Source organism: Tinamus guttatus, unplaced genomic scaffold (assembly GCF_059628265.1).
Source record: "Tinamus guttatus ecotype Peru unplaced genomic scaffold, ASM5962826v1 Tinamus_guttatus_pri_ptg000288l, whole genome shotgun sequence".
Taxonomy (NCBI): Eukaryota; Metazoa; Chordata; class Aves; order Tinamiformes; family Tinamidae; genus Tinamus; species Tinamus guttatus.
Window position 1 is genome coordinate 1,290,427 of NW_028288822.1, and position 18,235 is coordinate 1,308,661.

An 18,235-nucleotide genomic window follows, 5' to 3' on the forward strand; every position below is an offset into this window, starting at 1 on the left:
TCTCCAGAGAAGGAGACTCCACAACCTCTCTGGGCAGCCTGTTCCAGTGCTCTGTCACCCTCACTGTTAAGAAATTTTTCCTTAAGTTCCTGTGGAACTTTTGGTGCTTCAGTTTGTGGCCATTACCTCTAGTTTTGTCGTTTGCCACCACTGAAGAGAGACCAGCACCATCCTCCTCACTGCCTCCCTTGAGGTACTTATAGACATGGATTAAATCCCCTCTCAGCCTTCTCTTCTCCAGGCTGAACAGGTCCAGCTCCCTCAGTCTTTTCCTTTGAATTAATTTTCTTTGACTGCAAGCAAGCATTAGTTGGACCTGACAGGATCTTATCCAGAATATTGCTCACAATTCCGTTTATTTTTGTTCAAAAAAAAAAAAAAATCAGCCTGGATCTCATACTGGCAAGTAATACTGCAGTGACCATAGGAGATAACCAGCCCATTTATGCTATTTATGTGTAGATCAGGTGAGTACCAACTAGGTACAAATACAGCTAGAATACAAAGTTCCGTATTCTCAAAGCAAAGAATTGCTGCAAAGCTTTCCTGTAAAGGAAGTCTGGGCAAAATATTTAAGATGAAGCTACATAAATTTATGGAAAAACTGTAGGAAATGACTGCCAGTGATACCAGTATACAGGACTTGATGGTTCATTAAATCCTTTCCAGACCCCAAATATTCAACTTCAGAGGAACAAAATGGGCTCTAGTTTCTACTTTATTTTATTTTATTTTATTTTATTTTATTTTATTTTATTTTATTTTATTTTCAAAGTCACTTTCAATTGTCCTTGCTTTCTGTCCTACACTGTGGAAAGCCTGATGAGTTTACAGTTTGCTCACTTGCATGGTCTGTCTGCAGAAAATAAGGTAACAGGAAATAAATCAATTTCTCACTTAAGTTTGAAAGCAACTTGGTCCCAAGGTCATTCCTGTTCCTTACATGAGTGAAATAAAAATACCAAGTGCTACTCTGGAAAGGCACATTGAAAAGAAAGTCTAGTTTTGCTTGAGCTGCACAAAGACTGCCTTAAATACCTTTACAGATCTAATGCATATGTACGATGAGGCACTTAATGAACAAATGAAAGAAAGTAAAAGGGATTGATTGGAACTACTAGGTTTTCTTTTGAACTAAGTACATTCAGGCTTCATTTTCTAAGGCAATGAAGTTCCTGCAGTTGGACTGTCATGAACTGGAATACGATTAGGAAGTTTTAGCCAAAGCTGGCAGAGAAGGCACCAGTCATAATAAGTACTACAAGTTCTTTAAGTCAGTTGCTGGCTAGAGAAGCCTCGCTCCTTTTCCTTCCCCCTCTAGCCCCAGGTGAAGCTGCACCCTGCGCTCGCTGCTCTTCCGTTGGGGCTCCAGGCTGTCCAGCACAGGGGCAGTCCCAAATGGGCACGTCAAGCACCAAGTTCTCCAAACAGCTGTTCAAGGGCAATTAGAGGAAATGGCATCATATGGAATATGAGTTATTCCAGTGTGTGAGCAAAGGTCTGAGAAGGAAAATTCTGGGATTTGCATAGCAGATGTATGCGGACACACCTTAAATCCAGGGACAAACTTCCTCTGTTCTTCCTCTGTTCACTTTTTTTTTTTTTTTTTTTTACTATTTCTTATCCCGTGAGCCTTACTGGGAAAAGGGCAGTAAGCCAGCACATGCTTTACCAGTTCACCAGTTCACCTTACAGCTCCTACACTCACAGGTTGCAGGGAAACATAAGAACTCCAAGACACGCTGGGCAGGCTAAGAGCTGCATCCCTGCAGGGATGCAGGCTAAGAGCTGCATCTCTCCCTCTCTATCCTCTCTATCCGAGGGCACGTGAAATGCCATCAGAAGGCAGTATTACAGCAGTATTCAATTATATCTGCAAGAGAGAAATCCCCTGCCAGCTAGTAGCAGCAGTCCTTTTTGCACTTTCAGTTAGTGTTAACAAATCAGAAAAATGAGCCGGGTTCATAGCCAACATGCATGTTACTATAACTACATCTTGAGCCTTTATTTCCAATAAAATTGTGCTCAGCTGCAGAAATGAAGCACTGAGTAACTGCTAGGTCCAATGCCTGTTCCAGGTTTGCTAGGGACAACACTGATGGTAACGACACGTCCACGTTCTGGAGCAGCAGAACCTCCAAGGAACCTTAGAACCTGTGGCTCTAAGGCTGCTTCAGATTCTCTGAATGTGCTGATGACTGCACTTCACTACCCAATAGGAACAGAAAGCCAAAAAAGTTTTTGACAATCTATTGCCGTTTTTACCTTCTACCTTGTGCCACCAAATATAATTGGAATCATTTCCAGCTACTAGGATCACAGTTGAAAATGGGTGCAAGGCACAATCAAGGCTAAGGAAGAAAGGACTTTCCTATTTATTAATTAACAGGAAGCAAAATAAAAAGAGATCTAAAGAGAATGAAGACCAGGTTCTTCTTTAATAAACTAGGCAACCAAAACTGATGCTGTACATTAAAACAAAATTCATTCTAACTCTTACGTATAACAAAATCAAAAAAGAGCTTAGTTTTATTATACACACAAAATCTAATCATTCTTTGTAAAGAAAATTGGTTGTTTTTCTAATTCAAGTAATAGCAGCTTTTTCTATAACTTCTTTCCTGATAACACATCACAGTAAAATTTTGGCCTGCTGAATCTTCAAAACAGCAGCAATTCGAAGATAGAAAAGATGAAGGTTAAACAACATCTAAAAGCAACTGAAGACACCTACGCCAGAGCTCAGGACTCAAAAATAGTAACCAGAAGTGGTGCATTCAAGTTATACTAATACATCTAAAAGTTAGGAACCAAATTACTGATGTATTTATTAGTATTAAAGATCATCACTCACAAAGTTAATGGAAAACAGAAGTTGTTCTTCCAGTAATCCAGAAAACTGTTTAAACAAAAGCTGTTTATTCTCTTAATTCTGTTAGCTTTACTAAGGGAAATTACGAATTCTGTTGTAAAGACGGCAGTCTTGTCATCTAATCCTCTGCTACACAGTGGTGTTCAACTCAGCTGCACACATTCTTTAAGGACATATCCATCTTTACACCTAAGAGAATATTTTTCTACCACAGGCCACAGAAAAGATCCATCAGTATTTAAATATTACATATTCTAAGTGTTATTTGATGACCAATGTACGTATGCAAAGCTTCCATTGCAGTAGTAAATATTTATTCCATTCTATTTGTAAAAATGTAATCATGTACCATAAATGGAACAGCTTTCCACTAGACATAGCCCAAACAGTCCCATAAGGCTGTCTTCATTTTGCCAGAAAATGCTGCGTCACTGTTAAACAGCTGCAACTTGACATACAACTCAGAAAATATATATTTATCAGTATGCACTTTCCAAAGATTTTATATTCCTTTTTTTTTGACAAAGCACCGAAGCAGTTAAATGAATAGAAACTGTTAAGTAATTGAATGACACACATCACAGACACAATAGGAAGTGTGTAAAGTTATGAACACAGAATATCTGGAAGGGGTACACCAGCACAAGATCTACCCAGTGGGATAATTAGTGCCAGTGAGCAGGTGTATATACAAGGGTCCCTTAATAAGGTTTTTTGTAGTGACATTTTCTTTAAGGATCATTTTCTTCCCTTAGTAGTGTGAAAGAAAAAAAGAAGAAAGGAGGTGACACTGACGTTCTAAGTTCTCAGACATCAAGTCTGTGAAAAAAAGTGTATGTGAAGGTATGGAGTTTAATTAGATTAAATATGCTCCAAGCAATATAGGTTAAACAAAGTAAAAGCATAAATGATACGTGCAATTGTTTCAGATGATTAAAAAAAGCTTTTTCTTTTTAACCGGATGGTTTGCAGAGTTTTGTCAAATTTTGTACATGATGTTCCTAGACTCCACAGATGATGTTCCATAGATGAATTTGAGATGTAAAAGTACATTCTACTAGAGATAAAAAGTTGCACAAATAGTTTTGCATTTTTTCAATGATTCTTGTGCTCTGTACAGTACAGACACCAGAGCATTTTTTCTTAAATACAGAGATCAGAGTATTTTTTTTTTCCTTTTTGCTGAAGTAGATAGATATTGTCAGACGAAAGGCTGACATTTCTAGGAAATTTCCATGAAATGGAAATGTTCTTTTCATTAAATGTTCTTTTCAAAACTGATCTACAATAATGCAATTTTCCACTTTTTTAAATCAAAAGAGTGCATCTGATTATTAATCAAACCAGAATTTTGCTGTTGAGAACAGATAGTATTTCACCTGCTTTTATTGGCTTGCACTTCTGCTAGGAAATGCAAGACTCACTGTTGTCTATCATGAAAGTCAGGAGTGTGTATGTTACAAGATGAAGAACATTAGAACAAAGTCAAAGTCTTTTCCATTTTTAGTAGGGCAATGTGCAATGGCAATAGAGGAAAGTAAGTTTTTTCTGAAGCAGCTCCAAGATATCAGACCTTGAGTCAATAAATACATCGTTAGAAATACATTCGTTTCTTTAAGGATTTTTTTTTTTTTGCTAGTAACAAAGACTGAATAACTAGGCTTTCAAGGGCTGTCAATTAAATACAAATATATATATATACATATATATATATGTATACACACACACACACATATATATTGTCAGTTGTCAAAGAAGCTGCATCGTACAGTCCCCTATTTTCTCCATTCAAAACCAAGCAGACCTGAGTTTTACTAGAGGGTTGGAACAGAGGTGGATGACATTCAGAAATTCTTTCCTCTTCTCTGTTCACTCTTTTCACTTTTACTAACATTCAGTCAGTATTGGCTAATAACTTAATATATTGATCCCAGACACTTGCTTTGCAAATGCCTGATGAAATTATTCCTCATTTCTTAAAAAGAGATAGATTAGAAAAGTGACCTTTGGCTTCTCCAAAACGTTATTTTAAAACTACCTGACGCTTTGCCCCCTGAGGCACAGGGGGGATCTCCATTAAGTCTACATGCCCCAGAGATAAACTCAAGTCTAATTTTTCCTAAAGTAGAATTTCTTTGCATGAAGCTAGGGGATGGTAGTTGATAACTGAACACCATTTACATGCTGTGATGGAAAGTGAACATTTCTGGTTGAATCAAAGTCCGAACTATGTTGTTCATGTGGAGAGTGGACTGAGAACGCTTTTTCATGAAATCTTGATATTTAGCTTCCTCTGTTCTTGGTAGTGACTTAGGGGAAGTCTTATAAATGTTCACATACTCCTTTCCAAAAAAGGCAAAGCGTGTGGAACACATTCTACTGAAGAAAGCCAGATCAATTACTTGCTTTATATGCTAAGAGGCTGCTTTTACCCAAACCAATGCTGTTATGCTTCAAGAGAAGATTAAAAGAACATAAATGACATCCCAAACTCCACAGTGACAACATAGTAAAGCTTATGCAAGCTCCGTATTTCTATCTTAAATATCCAACATCTCCTTTTCAGCAAATACACCATATATGGTAATCTCTCAAGAAAAACTCCAACTCTCCCAGTATTATGGCTCTTTCATAGACATTTTTTTCTGACAGAAACCTTAGTTTCATGTTCATCCTGCACATGACAAAGACAGCATTTACTTTGACTGTAGGAAGATGCCTAAAAGTCACTTAACTTTATATAGATGGTATATTGTTTTAAAATGACTTATGCTATACATATTTACCAGATGTACCTTCCTCTCTAGCAACAACTACTGGTTTCACCAGTTCATGCCCAATCATTGAGTTATGACATTATTCTCAGGCTTCGAACTTTGGATCTCCAGCAGTGAGCTCTGTGTTTTTACTATTCAAATTAGAGGAGCAAGGATATTTCTTAAGCATTTCTTTGTACAGGGGAAACAAACAACATAACACTGCAACACCGATGGTTTAAAAAGCCATAGAAAACCATTCGTTAGTAAATGGGATTGGATCTTCCGGCTGATGCTTGCATCTTTTGCATACTCATTCAAAACTGCATTATTATGTTTCACCTTCACTGTCATTCAGGATTAACCATCCCCCTCTAATTAGCTCTCACAGCATTTTGAGTGATAAAACTAGTGATCAGGTGAGAGAATTTATGCAAAATGTCAGATACTCAGTGATGAGTGCAGTAAGAATTAAAGATACAACAGGAATAGCAGTACTCTGCGGTAGAAAAGAGCTTTTCTGTACTTTCACTGCCACTGAAATTACTTTTCCATTTATACCTCGGTAAAGATAGAACACTTAAGAAGTATCCTTTGCTCAGAACTGGATACCTTTCAATTTGAAGAGAAAATACAGCATTATAATGGCTTTCCTACCACAACCTTTCTTTCCCTGAACCCAAAAGTGAGTATGTGATGGAGATTTTAATTTTTCAAGGCAATCCTAAAGATTGACTTAAGTTAAGAGTTTCCTAAAATGTTTTGCATAGAAGACCAAGCTCTGTACATTGTTAATAATGAACTCATTCAGGTAAGGAAAAAGAATATTGCCAAAATACAAGGAAAAAAAAAAAAGAAAGAAAGAAATATGAGATACAAATACTGTATTTCATCTTAACCAGAATGAAAGTGACAGCAAGAACATAAAATCAATTAGGGCTCTTTTAGGTTTTTTGAAAACTTAAGATAGATGGTGAACATGAAATACATGAAAGAGATGACGAACTGAAAAGCTGAACACAAGAATAGAGAGGCATCTTTTCAGAGTTCTAAAGCAGAAGTTTTTTAGCTTATGACACTGTTATATGCATTTGCATATGGTCAGCGCCTACATTCTACCCAGTTAATAAAGTACAGCAACAAGACTTACGACTTCCATATGCAAACCTAAAAAAAATTAAAATTAAAATTTAGTGCACAAATAATAAACAGATGTTTTATTTGAAATGCTAAAAGCTGTAGAGATACACATTTCCAAACTAATTGGAAGAGCCACCTGAAGAAAGTGATTATTCAGGGGCAAAGCAATTATTTCTACTAAAAATGTTAAAGCAATAATCACTTTGTAACTGTTTATTCAAAGTGAAAACTTAGAGAATTTAGTGTCCCTTATGATTCAGATTTGGCAGTCATTTCAGTGGCTACCACACTTATCACTGACAAATTAACTAATTTGCCAATGAAAATACAAATTAATCTGAAATTTGGCTGTATTTCAAAATACTCCAAACACAAGTCCTGGAGGAAAAACACCAAAAGTTCCACAGGAACTTAAGGAAAAAATTCTTAACAGTGAGAGTGACAGAGCACTGGAACAGGCTGCCCAGAGAGGTTGTGGAGTCTCCTTCTCTGGAGATCTTCAAAACCCGCTTGGACGCAGTCCTGTGCCACGTGCTCTATGTGACCCTGCGTGTGCAGGGGGGTTGGACTAGATGGCCTCTAGAGGTCCCTTCCAACCTTAAGCATTCTGTGATGATTCTATGATGATGAAAAAGAGCCCCTCAAATCCTAGAGCTCAAATGTAAGCATGATTATCAAGTGAGAGGACCACTGGGCGTAACTGCCTGGGTCTTGGTAGTGGGGGCCGCAGGGCTGCCTTGTGCCAGCCATGGCTGACGTGGACCTTGGCCCCGAGTTATGCAGCCAGGGGAGCCCTTGGCACCTCTGCTCAGATGTGTCCGAGGAAGAGCTGCAGCCGCCGGGGAAGGGACATTTTAAGTCTCAAAATCCATATAATGCATATACAGTAAAGCTGCTTTTGGGGGGGAGGAAGATAAAAGTAAAATACAGTATTTGACTAACTGAAGTTTTTTCTGCAGTACCATTTACCTACTTGAGAAAGCCCTGCATTAAATTCAAAGTTGGGATTTTTTACTGCTGCTGTTTTCCAAATTACTAACTCCAAGTCACTTTCTCCCTGTAAGCTTGCAGTGTAATCATCTCCTTAGTATTTTAATTCCTTCCAGTTTACCTCACATGTTCTCAAAACCAGTATTATGGTAAAAGTGAACAAGAAACAAAACAGCAAGTGAAAGGACATTTATTTAAAATAATACCTAAGGAACAGAGAAACTAGTTGTTTAAATAATGACGCAAGTCTCTGGAATATTCAAGTCATCTGTCTTTCTCAAAAGCAAAGAAAATTTCAAAAGGAGGCAACAAACATTAACTGCTTATTCGATTACTTACCAATCAAAATTTGAGCAGTTTTAATTGCTGAGCTGCCCGGCACCAAACCATGTACTACAAGCTTCTCTTCACTATTTCCTCTGCTGCCTTTATCCTTCCCACCTTGCTTTTCTGCTCTTCTGCTGCTCCATGAAGACTGATGAACAATCCCTACTAAGGCCTCAAGCAGCCTGAGCTGCTCCTCTCCTCTGGCACTGTACAGATTCCTGGGGTTTACATAAACATACACATCTTTGAATTTCTGCTGGACAGTGATGCCCATTTTCTGAGTGGATTGGTGTTTCAGTATGGAAGTGGGACCAGTGGAGTGCCCATTACAGCTTCCACCACCTTTTTTACCAGAATACTTTGGTAGAAGATTCTTCTTTTTTAAAAGTTTGGTGAATTTCTTCAGTTCATATTTTCTGTCTTTTCTTGATCCTTCTTGAATAACTTCAGCTTCATTTTCACGAAATCTGACATGATTCACTGCTGGCATTTCTGGACAGCTGTTTTGAAGCAGAGCTTCTTCTTCACTTTCACTTAGTTCTAAATAAAACAATTCTCCATTTTTCTGCACGCCATCCAGCCACTCTGGCTCAAGGTCACTACAAAAGAAAGAATGATGAGTGATATCTCTGATAAGGAGAGCTGCTGTGCAAGCAACATCTCTTTACTACAAGTAGAGAGGGGATAGGAAGAGCGTAAGGGGAAAAAAGTGTCACTATTCCCTTTTGTTAAAAATCTTATTCCTTTCACTTACAGATTTTATTGAGTAATTATATTTCTGGGCATGATGAGGCTTTCTCTTGCAGGAAGAACAGCATCCTATTTGTACTTTCCTCTTATTTTTCCCCATACACATTTAAAAGGATTATACTTGGAAAGACAAGATTAACAACAACAACAGATGAAACTTTGATAACTTCTTTAGGCAAGTTCAGGCAAATACAAAACAGAAAATAGTAAATAAATAGTACTACTATAGAAAAAGTAGGCAGATGGAGCAGATCACCTTAAATAGTCAACAGCATCATGTGGTTGCAAAGAAAAGATGAAGCAACTTGAGGGATGTATTAACAGGAGTACCATATGCAAGACAAAATATGTTTTTGCCCTAATTTGGAAATGGTAATGTGTCGACCAGGTCCAGTTTCAGATACTAAGAAACACATAAATATGAGAACAAACAAATACATAATGTTACTACTTGAATGAACCAAAATGGAGACTTACTTAATAATTAAGATTATTCACTGTGCAAACTTGTTAAGATACATTTTATATTACAGCTAGTTATATTTCATTGAATAAAGGAAGAAAATTTTGCTTAGATATAGGATCAGTACATAATTCAAACATATGTAATCTGAATATAGATAAATGATTTAGCTTCAGGGTCTAGCTGAGCAAAGAACCGTATGCAGAGACACTCCATCACAACACTTAAGGGGTCAGAGAGAGGTTCTGACTTAAGACTATAAGGACCCATCCAGTATTGTTCTCTTCTGCAGCACCACTGACTTGAAGAGTACTAATGTTGCAGACAAAAGAGAAACACCATGCACTTTCTCTGCCTTTATGGCTTTGCCCAAGTTTATGCTCCTAAAGGAGAAGGTAGATAAGATACCACCTGTGAAAATGTAAATATTCTGGATGTAGTTGTGGTTAAAAGAAAGTCAGAATTTGTATCTTTGCAAGTTCTTACTCAAATAAGTAGCAGAATGATAACAACACTTAATGAGCATTAGAGCCAGACAGCTATCTGATCCAACCCCTCTGAAAAGTCACTTTATAAGAAATAACATGACCTTATCATTATTAAAGAAAGCACACATCACATATAAGAAAAATGAGGAAAAATGAATAAGGGAACATTAGAAATTTTCCCTTAGGCTGGCAGGAAGTCCTGTGATATACAATAGCCTATAAACTCCCTTTGCAAAGACTGAGCTCTTTGGAAATGCTTCTTTTCTGCAGTGCAAATCAAAATTTCAAAGTGTACAACAATGAATACACTCATGTTCTCCAGCTTCCTTGTGGATTTTTATTGGAATTTGCTGTATGGCTAAAACACAGGTGCACACCCAGCAGCTCTGCCTCAGCATCAGGTTTGTGTGACAGCTGTGGAATAATGTATGTTGAAACACACTTCACACCTCTCCCATAGAAATTTCTCATGTATTTTTTCCTTTATGGTTTTATTTAATGAAAGTAAATACAGAATAAATGCTATCCATTAGACCTTCAAATATACATTGGAAATGACATGCAAAGATGCTTCAACAGGTATGTGGGAGCCAGACAAAATAAATTTTTATAAAAATCAAATAGGAAACTGTTGGTTGTGTGCACGGCCTTAAAAATACACTCTAGCATAACTGGCACTACAGAGTTGTCTTCTCACCTCCTGTTTCCAAAAAGGCAGACAGTTAAAGAGAAATGCCTCTCAAGCCATAAAGCATTTTTAATATCCTATGAGCCAAGCCCATTCTTTCATCTGTCTTTCTCTGACAGTGTCTAGTGGGAATACAGGAATTGATCCAAACACTGCCTATTGCTTAAACCAATGCTGTTGCTCAGCATGTTGCTTTCAGGGCTGCTATGCTAAAACTCTGGAGTCTTAAAGAGAAAAAATTATACATTTACAATGTATACAGCTTTTTAAAGATAATAATAATAAAATAAAATAATAATAAGCGGGGGGACAGGGGGAAGACAGTTTGCAAGGCTGTACAGTACACTAAAGGCTTTAGCCTCCCGGGCATCGGCAGGGCTAATCCCGCTCACTGGAACCCGCAGCCCCCTAGCCCGTGCCGGCCACCAACTGCCCGCGCCCCCGCACGCGGCCGCGCAACGGCCGCCGCCGCCAGCTCCCAGCGTCCCGCGCGCGCCCCGCAGCGCTCCCCCGGCCCGCCCTTACTCGGAGCTGGTGGAGGGCGAGGCGGAGCGCGAGCCGCCCTCGCTGCCGCCATCGCCCGCGCGCTCGGCGCCTTCTCCCCCCAGCGCCTCCGCGCCAGCAACGGCGCCGCCGCAGCCCCCGGACGCCATGACAGCCGCGCCGGCGCGTGACCGGCGCCGCGCCCGCCCATTGGCGCCGCCGGCCGCAGCCATGGAGACGGGAAGCCTGAAGCGGGAAGAGCCGCCGTTAACGGCGTCTAGGGGCCACGCGCGGCAAGCGGCTCGTGTCCGAGCACGGCCCGAACCGCGGCCCCACGCCGGAGTGTAGTTTTAGTGCAGCACCTGGCAGAAAGACCCCTTTTCTTTCTTTCTTTTCTTTCTTTTTTTTTTTTTCCCTTCCCCCTTCCACTCGCAGGAGTAAAACCCTTGAAAGTGCCGCAACCTCCCCGTTTACTTACTCAAAACAAACATCTAAACTTCACCACTTTCTTGGAAGTCAGAGGGTCACTATGGAACACATAATGGAGAACAGGCTATTTATTTAGTTGTCTGATATCTAGGCATCAGCAAGATGGAGAGCAAGAGGAGCATAGAAGAGATTATTAATGAAGATCTCAGTCCTCGGGTGAGCCTCAAAGCCCTACTGAAAATCACAAACTGATTTGGGAAGAGAAACCTGTTTTAAGCAGTAATTTTTCTCATGTCAAATGGTAAGCAGTGCCATTCCTCCATGTGCTTCATGTTTGGCTTTATTGTAATTGTGTAGAGTAATGACACAGTAAAATCATTTTTCTTCATGTAAGTCAGGAGAACAGTTAAGTTAGAGAGGAAGCTGAAGTACTTCACAGAGAGCCAAGCAAGCTAGATGACTGGGCATCTTAGTGGAAAGGTGCATGTAGTCTGCAAATGCAAAATCATATACAATTAATGGAAAGAAGGGGAGAAAACACCCCCTTTACAGGAATTAATTATTCACAGCCATGAAAAACAAGACCCATGGCAACCCTGCAGACAACGTGCTATGTAGTTATGTCAGTAAACCTACCAAGAGAGCGCGAAACAAAGAAAGGGCTGGAGAATATTTTTTGTAACATTTTTAATACTTTGGATTTAGTATCTGCACAGTGGGATATTTGCACAGCTTCAGCAGTGAGGTTTTATAATGCTGGAGCATACTGCAGGAGTCACAGATTTCTGGTATGAAATTCCTATGCTTTAAACTGTCTTAGGGAAGCATTCACTAATAAATATAAATTCAACTGAATTAAAAGACGGGAGTATTTTGGACTCATATCCTTAACTATGTGATTAAGGCTTCAGCTGGATCCATGGAACTAAGTTTTGTGGACTTTCTGAAGTGCCTATAGAAGACCTTTTATAGATAAATCAATGTTGTATTGATCTTAGTTATACAAATCTATCCAAAGGAGGAGACAGAAATATTTCCTGTCTAAACAAAAAGAAAAAAAAAAGAAAACCTTAGCATAGTAACATAGCAGTAGGGTTTAACTTAGTTTAGGACAGGGCATGGTAGATAATTTAAGGTTTTCTCAGCTGTGAACAAACACACCACTCAAAGTACGCAATCCATGCACAGTGGGCAATCCTTAAACAGATTCAGACTTTTAGTTATTTGCAATTAGCAAAATGCAAGGTTCACACCAGCCTTCATTCTCGATGATGCTTCCAGAAAAACAGGTGGAAAAAAATAGATATTTTAAAAATGCCCAGCTCCTAAACAGTTTGCTTCCTCAAAACAGTCCATATCATAAACAACGTTTTCCAAAGAGCCTAATAACTTGTGATTTTCTAAAAGTTAGAGTTAGAATTGGAATAGAGGCAGGTGTGATATACAGTCCCACCCCTAAGTTCACTAATATTTGCTAGCATCCTTAACACAATGAAGAGCACCAGAGTGTTTCGGGGGAGAAGTGATCGCATCTGCCAGATAGTTCTGTTAGTTATGTTAAATTTCATCGAGTTCAAGTGCTGGTTAATTGTTTCCAGTTGTTTGCTCAATAAGTGAGAAATATGGGCTCTCCTAAAAGAAGGAAGAAGTCTTACACTACTTGCTGTTTTATAGAGCTAACTATATCATGAAGGAAAAGATGATGGAAGATTTAGGTCCACTGAGAGATTTTAATAGTCTTCTAGCAGTTCCTTTACACTTAGCCCAAGTATTTGGGCTAAGAGATCCGTGAGCCCCACAGCTCCATGAGTCTTCCCTGCTTGGTTACTGTTACTAACAAGCAGATGCCAAAAAGAAATGCCGCAGGGCATCACTGGCACCAATATTACTGTTTTCTCTCTCTGGATTTTTTTTTTAAAATTAACAGTCTAGCTTGATTTAAATGAATATTCATCAGAGTTATAAGAGAACAGTGTAAATGAGATACTGTTACATGGAGACATACCCATCTTTTCTAATAAGGGAGGAAGGTAACGAGAGTATAATACAAACTTGGTTGTGTTGTGCCGTGCTTCTCAACTCCTAACTGCTGAAAATTTAAACTATTAACATTTTCCTTCATTGTTATGTATCAACAGCCCTTTTTTTTCTCAGCCCGATGATGGAGAGAAGACGCTTAAGCTTCTCTGCTCTGGTAGCAGGTGGGACTTAGGCCAGCATAGGATGTGTGATTATGACTTTTCTAACTTGCGTTGTTTGGTTTTGTGCTGTTTGGCCCAATCTTAGCAGTTTACAGAGATCATCGAGACCAAAATGATATGAACTGACTAGTGACACTGCACTGTCATTTTAATTGGGATATTTACATTGAAACAGACTAAACTGAGATTGAAGGCTACCTTTGTGACAACAAGAATGGAAACTTGGTAAGAAAGCACTAATGCTGAATGAATAAATTAAAAGAGACTGCTCTTTCTGACCTTCTTGAAATTCTGTATCAGTTTCCCTCTATGCTATTGTTAAAATGGATCATAAAAAGTATTTCAGAGAAAAAAGTAAAACAAATGAAAGAGCATCATGAAGAATTGAGAGAGGCAAGCTCAGCCTGTCTCACTGTTTTTAGAAAGCAATCCTGGAGGATTAAGAGTTCCCACTAGCATGAAAAATAGCAGTAATTTTAAATAAGGCTTTTCCTACTGTTTTCATTTCACTTTAAATCTACAGGCTTTTTCAGGATCACCTGCTATGCATGACAGGCAGGTCAAGCATGAAAGAAAACTCTTATTTGGAGTCAATCAACATGCAAATGTTTCAAGTATGAATAATATCTTAGTATACAGAAAGCATATTAATATAAACACAACCACGGGGCAGCATGTTTCTAATCTGACTTTGAAGCGGAACATTTTCTATTAAGTCTCTGACAAACGTATCCCCGGCGTTTCAGATATCAGAAGGTGCCTAGTAGCATATGGGAGCATTTACAGCTTATTCAGATAAACTGCTTCAGAAGGCAGTGATCCCAGGGCTCCTTACCTGCCTGCGCTCAGCTCTTTTGCCCACAGTGTCACGGGAAGGCGTCTCAGGAGCTTGCTCAGCTCTCTGCTTTGGGCTGGAGGGGAGCCGAGTTAACAGCGAGCTCCCAGGCCCCAAGGCAAGAGCTGTGTGGAGCTGGCCCTGAGAAAAAACTGTGTGTTTCTTTGTGGTAGGAAATAAATCAATTTAGCAGCGAAAATATTTTAGGAAACGGCACGTTAGAGAGCAACTCTAGATGATCTTTTGTTGGAGGCTGCTCAGTGGGATGGTTCTTTCCTTGCAGGATAGAGCATAAGCAGCTCCCAGCTGATGCAAAGACTGATCCATGGAGGGGAGGGTGGCTTCAGAGCCCTGTTCTGACCCGCTGAATAAAGTCTTATTGACAACGTTTCTTTGAGGGGAAAAAGTGCGGAGAATCACGTGTTAGCAATGGGGGAAGCACAGGGAAACACTTTTTTTTTTTTCTCATTGCTCGTCCTGTACATTCACTTCCCGGCTTGGATGATTTGTGTGAGTTGGATTTTAAGTATTAAAAGTAATAATAAAAAAAGCGCTCGCCCGCGGCACATCAGTGCGGGCTGTGCGCCCAGCCCAGCCCGTTTCCTCACAGCCCGGGTGTCCCCCTCACCTGCGCGGCGCCGCCGCTTGCAGCCCCGGGGAGCCCCGGCTGCCGCCGCCGCCGCCGCCTTCCCCGCACTGACCTGTGCAGCAGGACGCTCTGCACCGAGTCCAGGTCCTCCAGGTTCCTGGTGGCGGGCGGCCGGAGGCTGAGCCTGCCCGCCGCGAACATCGCCCGCCGCTCCGCGCGCGCAGGTGGGAGCCGCTCCCGCCGCGCTCGGAGCGCCCGCCCCGCCGCCGGGCCGGCCCCCAGGGGCGGCGGGAAGGGGCCGCCGCGCGCGGCGGGGAGCGCGGGGCTGCCCTCGCACGGGCCGCAGCGGTGCGGGAGCGTCTCCCCTGCGCGGCAGCCAGGGCTTGTCCTCCGGCTGCTGCCACAGCTCCCGGGATGCGAGGAGAGGCCTCTCCACACGCACCATTTTTGCTGGTTAAGATAATGGAATTGCTCGGTTGTTTCTCTTTCCTGCCGTCTTACCATGAAAAAAATCCCACCTATTCTAACTCAGGCATTTCCCTCTTTTACAAGTTATTAATTACAAGGTTTTATGTTGTTACTGAATTACAGGACTCCTCAGTTGTTTCCCATCTACAAAACTGGCAAGTACCACCCAAAGAACAGAGGTATGAAAGTAGAAAAGTGCTCAAACAAAACCTTTGACCTTTTCATTTCTTACTTGCAAGCTGTCATCTTCATCTTGGATCAGGCTAGGATTCTCAACAGGTGACTCTTAACTGGCTTTCTAGTCTTTTTTTGGTTTTCCTTTCTTTGATACAAATTAGAAATTTGAGAAGGACAATCTCTTTGGAACTCTTCTATCATAAAAGACATAAGGATCACCATCTTCTGTCGACAGAGCAACAGCAATAGTATTTTCTAAGATTTTTGACCATACAACTTTTTTTTTTTAAGCGATTCTTAAAAAATAGGACTGCGGCGCTAGGGGAGCTGAGGGTGTACCAGGATTTGGTGTCAAAGCCACGGCTGCAGCAGCTTTGGATGTACAGTACCAAAGCAAGCAGCAGGCATAGTGGCATGGTGAAAGGGAATTCTTGCGATTCCTACATTTTTGGTTCCAGAAAGTTAGTGGAAATAGCACCGTAGCCCTGACCCCTTCCCTGTGAGACCTCCCTTTCCTCCCCTTCATAGATGCAACTACTTTCATGTCTGCATAGCATGTCTACTAGGGTAGGTGATCTTTGCGGAAATGGGCAGGAGTAGTTTTACACCATATGTTCCCTCTTGCCTATATGCTGAAGGGATATATGCTGAAGTGGAGGGAGGAAAAAAAAAAATGCAGAGCCAGACTGGAAAGCTCAGGGTAGAAGTTCAGGTAGGTCAGGGACTGAGCAGCTGTCTGGACCTCTGTACAGTCATGTACCATATAGCTTGAGAATGGTGTTATGTAACACAGGCAAAGCAATGATACACAGAGGTTTAGTTTCCTATATTTTTTACTCATAGTTCTATTGTTAAGCCTGGGGGGAGCAGAGATATTCTATTTCATACTTAGTAGGGTTGTGTTTTTCTTGTTTGCTTAGAATTTCCCCAATTCTAGGCTGGCATTTGCTGGCTGAGAACGATAAAAAACAAAGCAACCCAAATGTGAACATCAAAAATCACACTGCACTACCAGAAGGCCTTTCAAAGCAATTTGCTAGCTCCTTCTTATAGGAGACCTCTTTCTTGCGACTACTGACCTAGTAATTTCTTGAAGGGTTTATACAATATTAGTCACAGATTATGTCATTAAGTATTTTTAACACAGGCTCAAAATTCTGCATGAAAAATTATTGAAACTTACAGCAAATTAAACCTCTATTTATATTTATAAGCTCTAAAGTATGCCAAAATCAAAAAGGGAATTTAGGAGTAGTGTAATTTGTGAAGTAAAATATCTGTTCCACCAGTACCTTGCTGCTGATGAACATACAAAACTAGTAATTTTAATATAAAATAGAATGTCTTTCTATACCTTCTAGGTATAGATTAGAACTTTTACCAAATTTGGTGTGCCCCAGCTAGTATTTACGGATGACAATTGAAAAAAAGAGAAAGAAGCAGAAATTCCAAAGTGATACAGTGAATCCATTCAGAGATGTATATTTGCTTTCCTGGATATGTTTATGTTCCCTCAGCTGCCCACACGTTTCTCGTGCTAAAGGAGTTCCATGCTAGAAGGATTAGTTCTCAAACACAGCTTCTGCAAATCCCCAGCCTTTGACATTTACAAGAATTAGTTTAGTTGAGTCTTCCAGACCTAAGTTTCACTCAGATAAAAAGTGCCATTTTACTGTATTTTAAGATTTTAGCATGTGTACATTATGCCAGGGAAAAAAAAGGGAGGTCATCATTCCATTTGAAGACTGTCAGCTCTTATATTTAACTGATATTACATATACATATAGAAAACACAGCATTACAGCATGCTGCCTGAAACCAATGAAAGATTTTAAAGCTCTGCAATGTTTTAAAAAAATTAGAGACTGAGGAAAGAGGAAATATAACCCTATTAAAAACAGAACAACAACAAGAGAAAACTTTAAAGGGTATCCTGCATACAAAATAATTGCAGTGTGTTTGGTCTCCCCTTCCATCTGTGGTGCTTTTACTGCTAGTTGTACTGCTTTATGAAAGCCCTTCTGCTTTAATAGCACTTCTGGTGCTTCTAATGTAGAAGTGGCCAAGCATTAAGATTATAGGCTTATGAGGAAGAACTCTGAGACTGTAATACACTTTCTTTTACTGAAGGAGCTGTTGAGATCTTGATTAGGATACTATTTCCTATTTTAACAGTCTCAGAAGTTTCTGCATCATCATCCCTTTTTGAAATGGATAAAAGGGGCATTAAAGTTACTTACACTGAATTTGAGGATCTTTGGCTTCCTTGACTTGCCTAGTAAGTTTTAGCATGCCACAGGAAGAAAGGCGAACCTGCTCTTTGGCTACTGTCATCCTATCTGAAAAGAGTGAATATCCAGCTATCACTACCTCATGCACCTTAGTTACCATTGATATCGCTGGCCAGGAGTGAGCACTTTGGGGGTAGTTGAAAATTTTTCTTCCATTAATGTTTAAGACAGAATATTAGTTAATATTCATTAATGAGATGGGCTGCTACTGTTTGTCTATTGCTCTATTTGAAGCACTGAGGTAGGAAAGAAAATTTTGACAAAAAAAAAAAAAAAAAACTGAGCCTT

The 18,235-nt window shown here is 40.0% G+C and overlaps 1 protein-coding gene across 1 annotated transcript in view; it reads right to left on the reverse strand.

Moving 5' to 3' along the window:
* The window catches only part of INTU (inturned planar cell polarity protein), a 48,924-nt gene extending 30,934 nt beyond the window's left edge, over positions 1 to 17,990 (reverse strand). Inside the window, exons 1-3 of the mRNA XM_088527699.1 lie at positions 17,897 to 17,990; positions 15,051 to 15,195; positions 8,098 to 8,684 (exon numbers count right to left, since the gene is read on the reverse strand). Coding sequence (XP_088383825.1) covers positions 8,098 to 8,684; positions 15,051 to 15,195; positions 17,897 to 17,990 — 826 coding nt within the window. The remainder of the gene's footprint in view (positions 1 to 8,097; positions 8,685 to 15,050; positions 15,196 to 17,896) is intronic.
* Between the last annotated feature and the right edge of the window lie 245 nt (positions 17,991 to 18,235).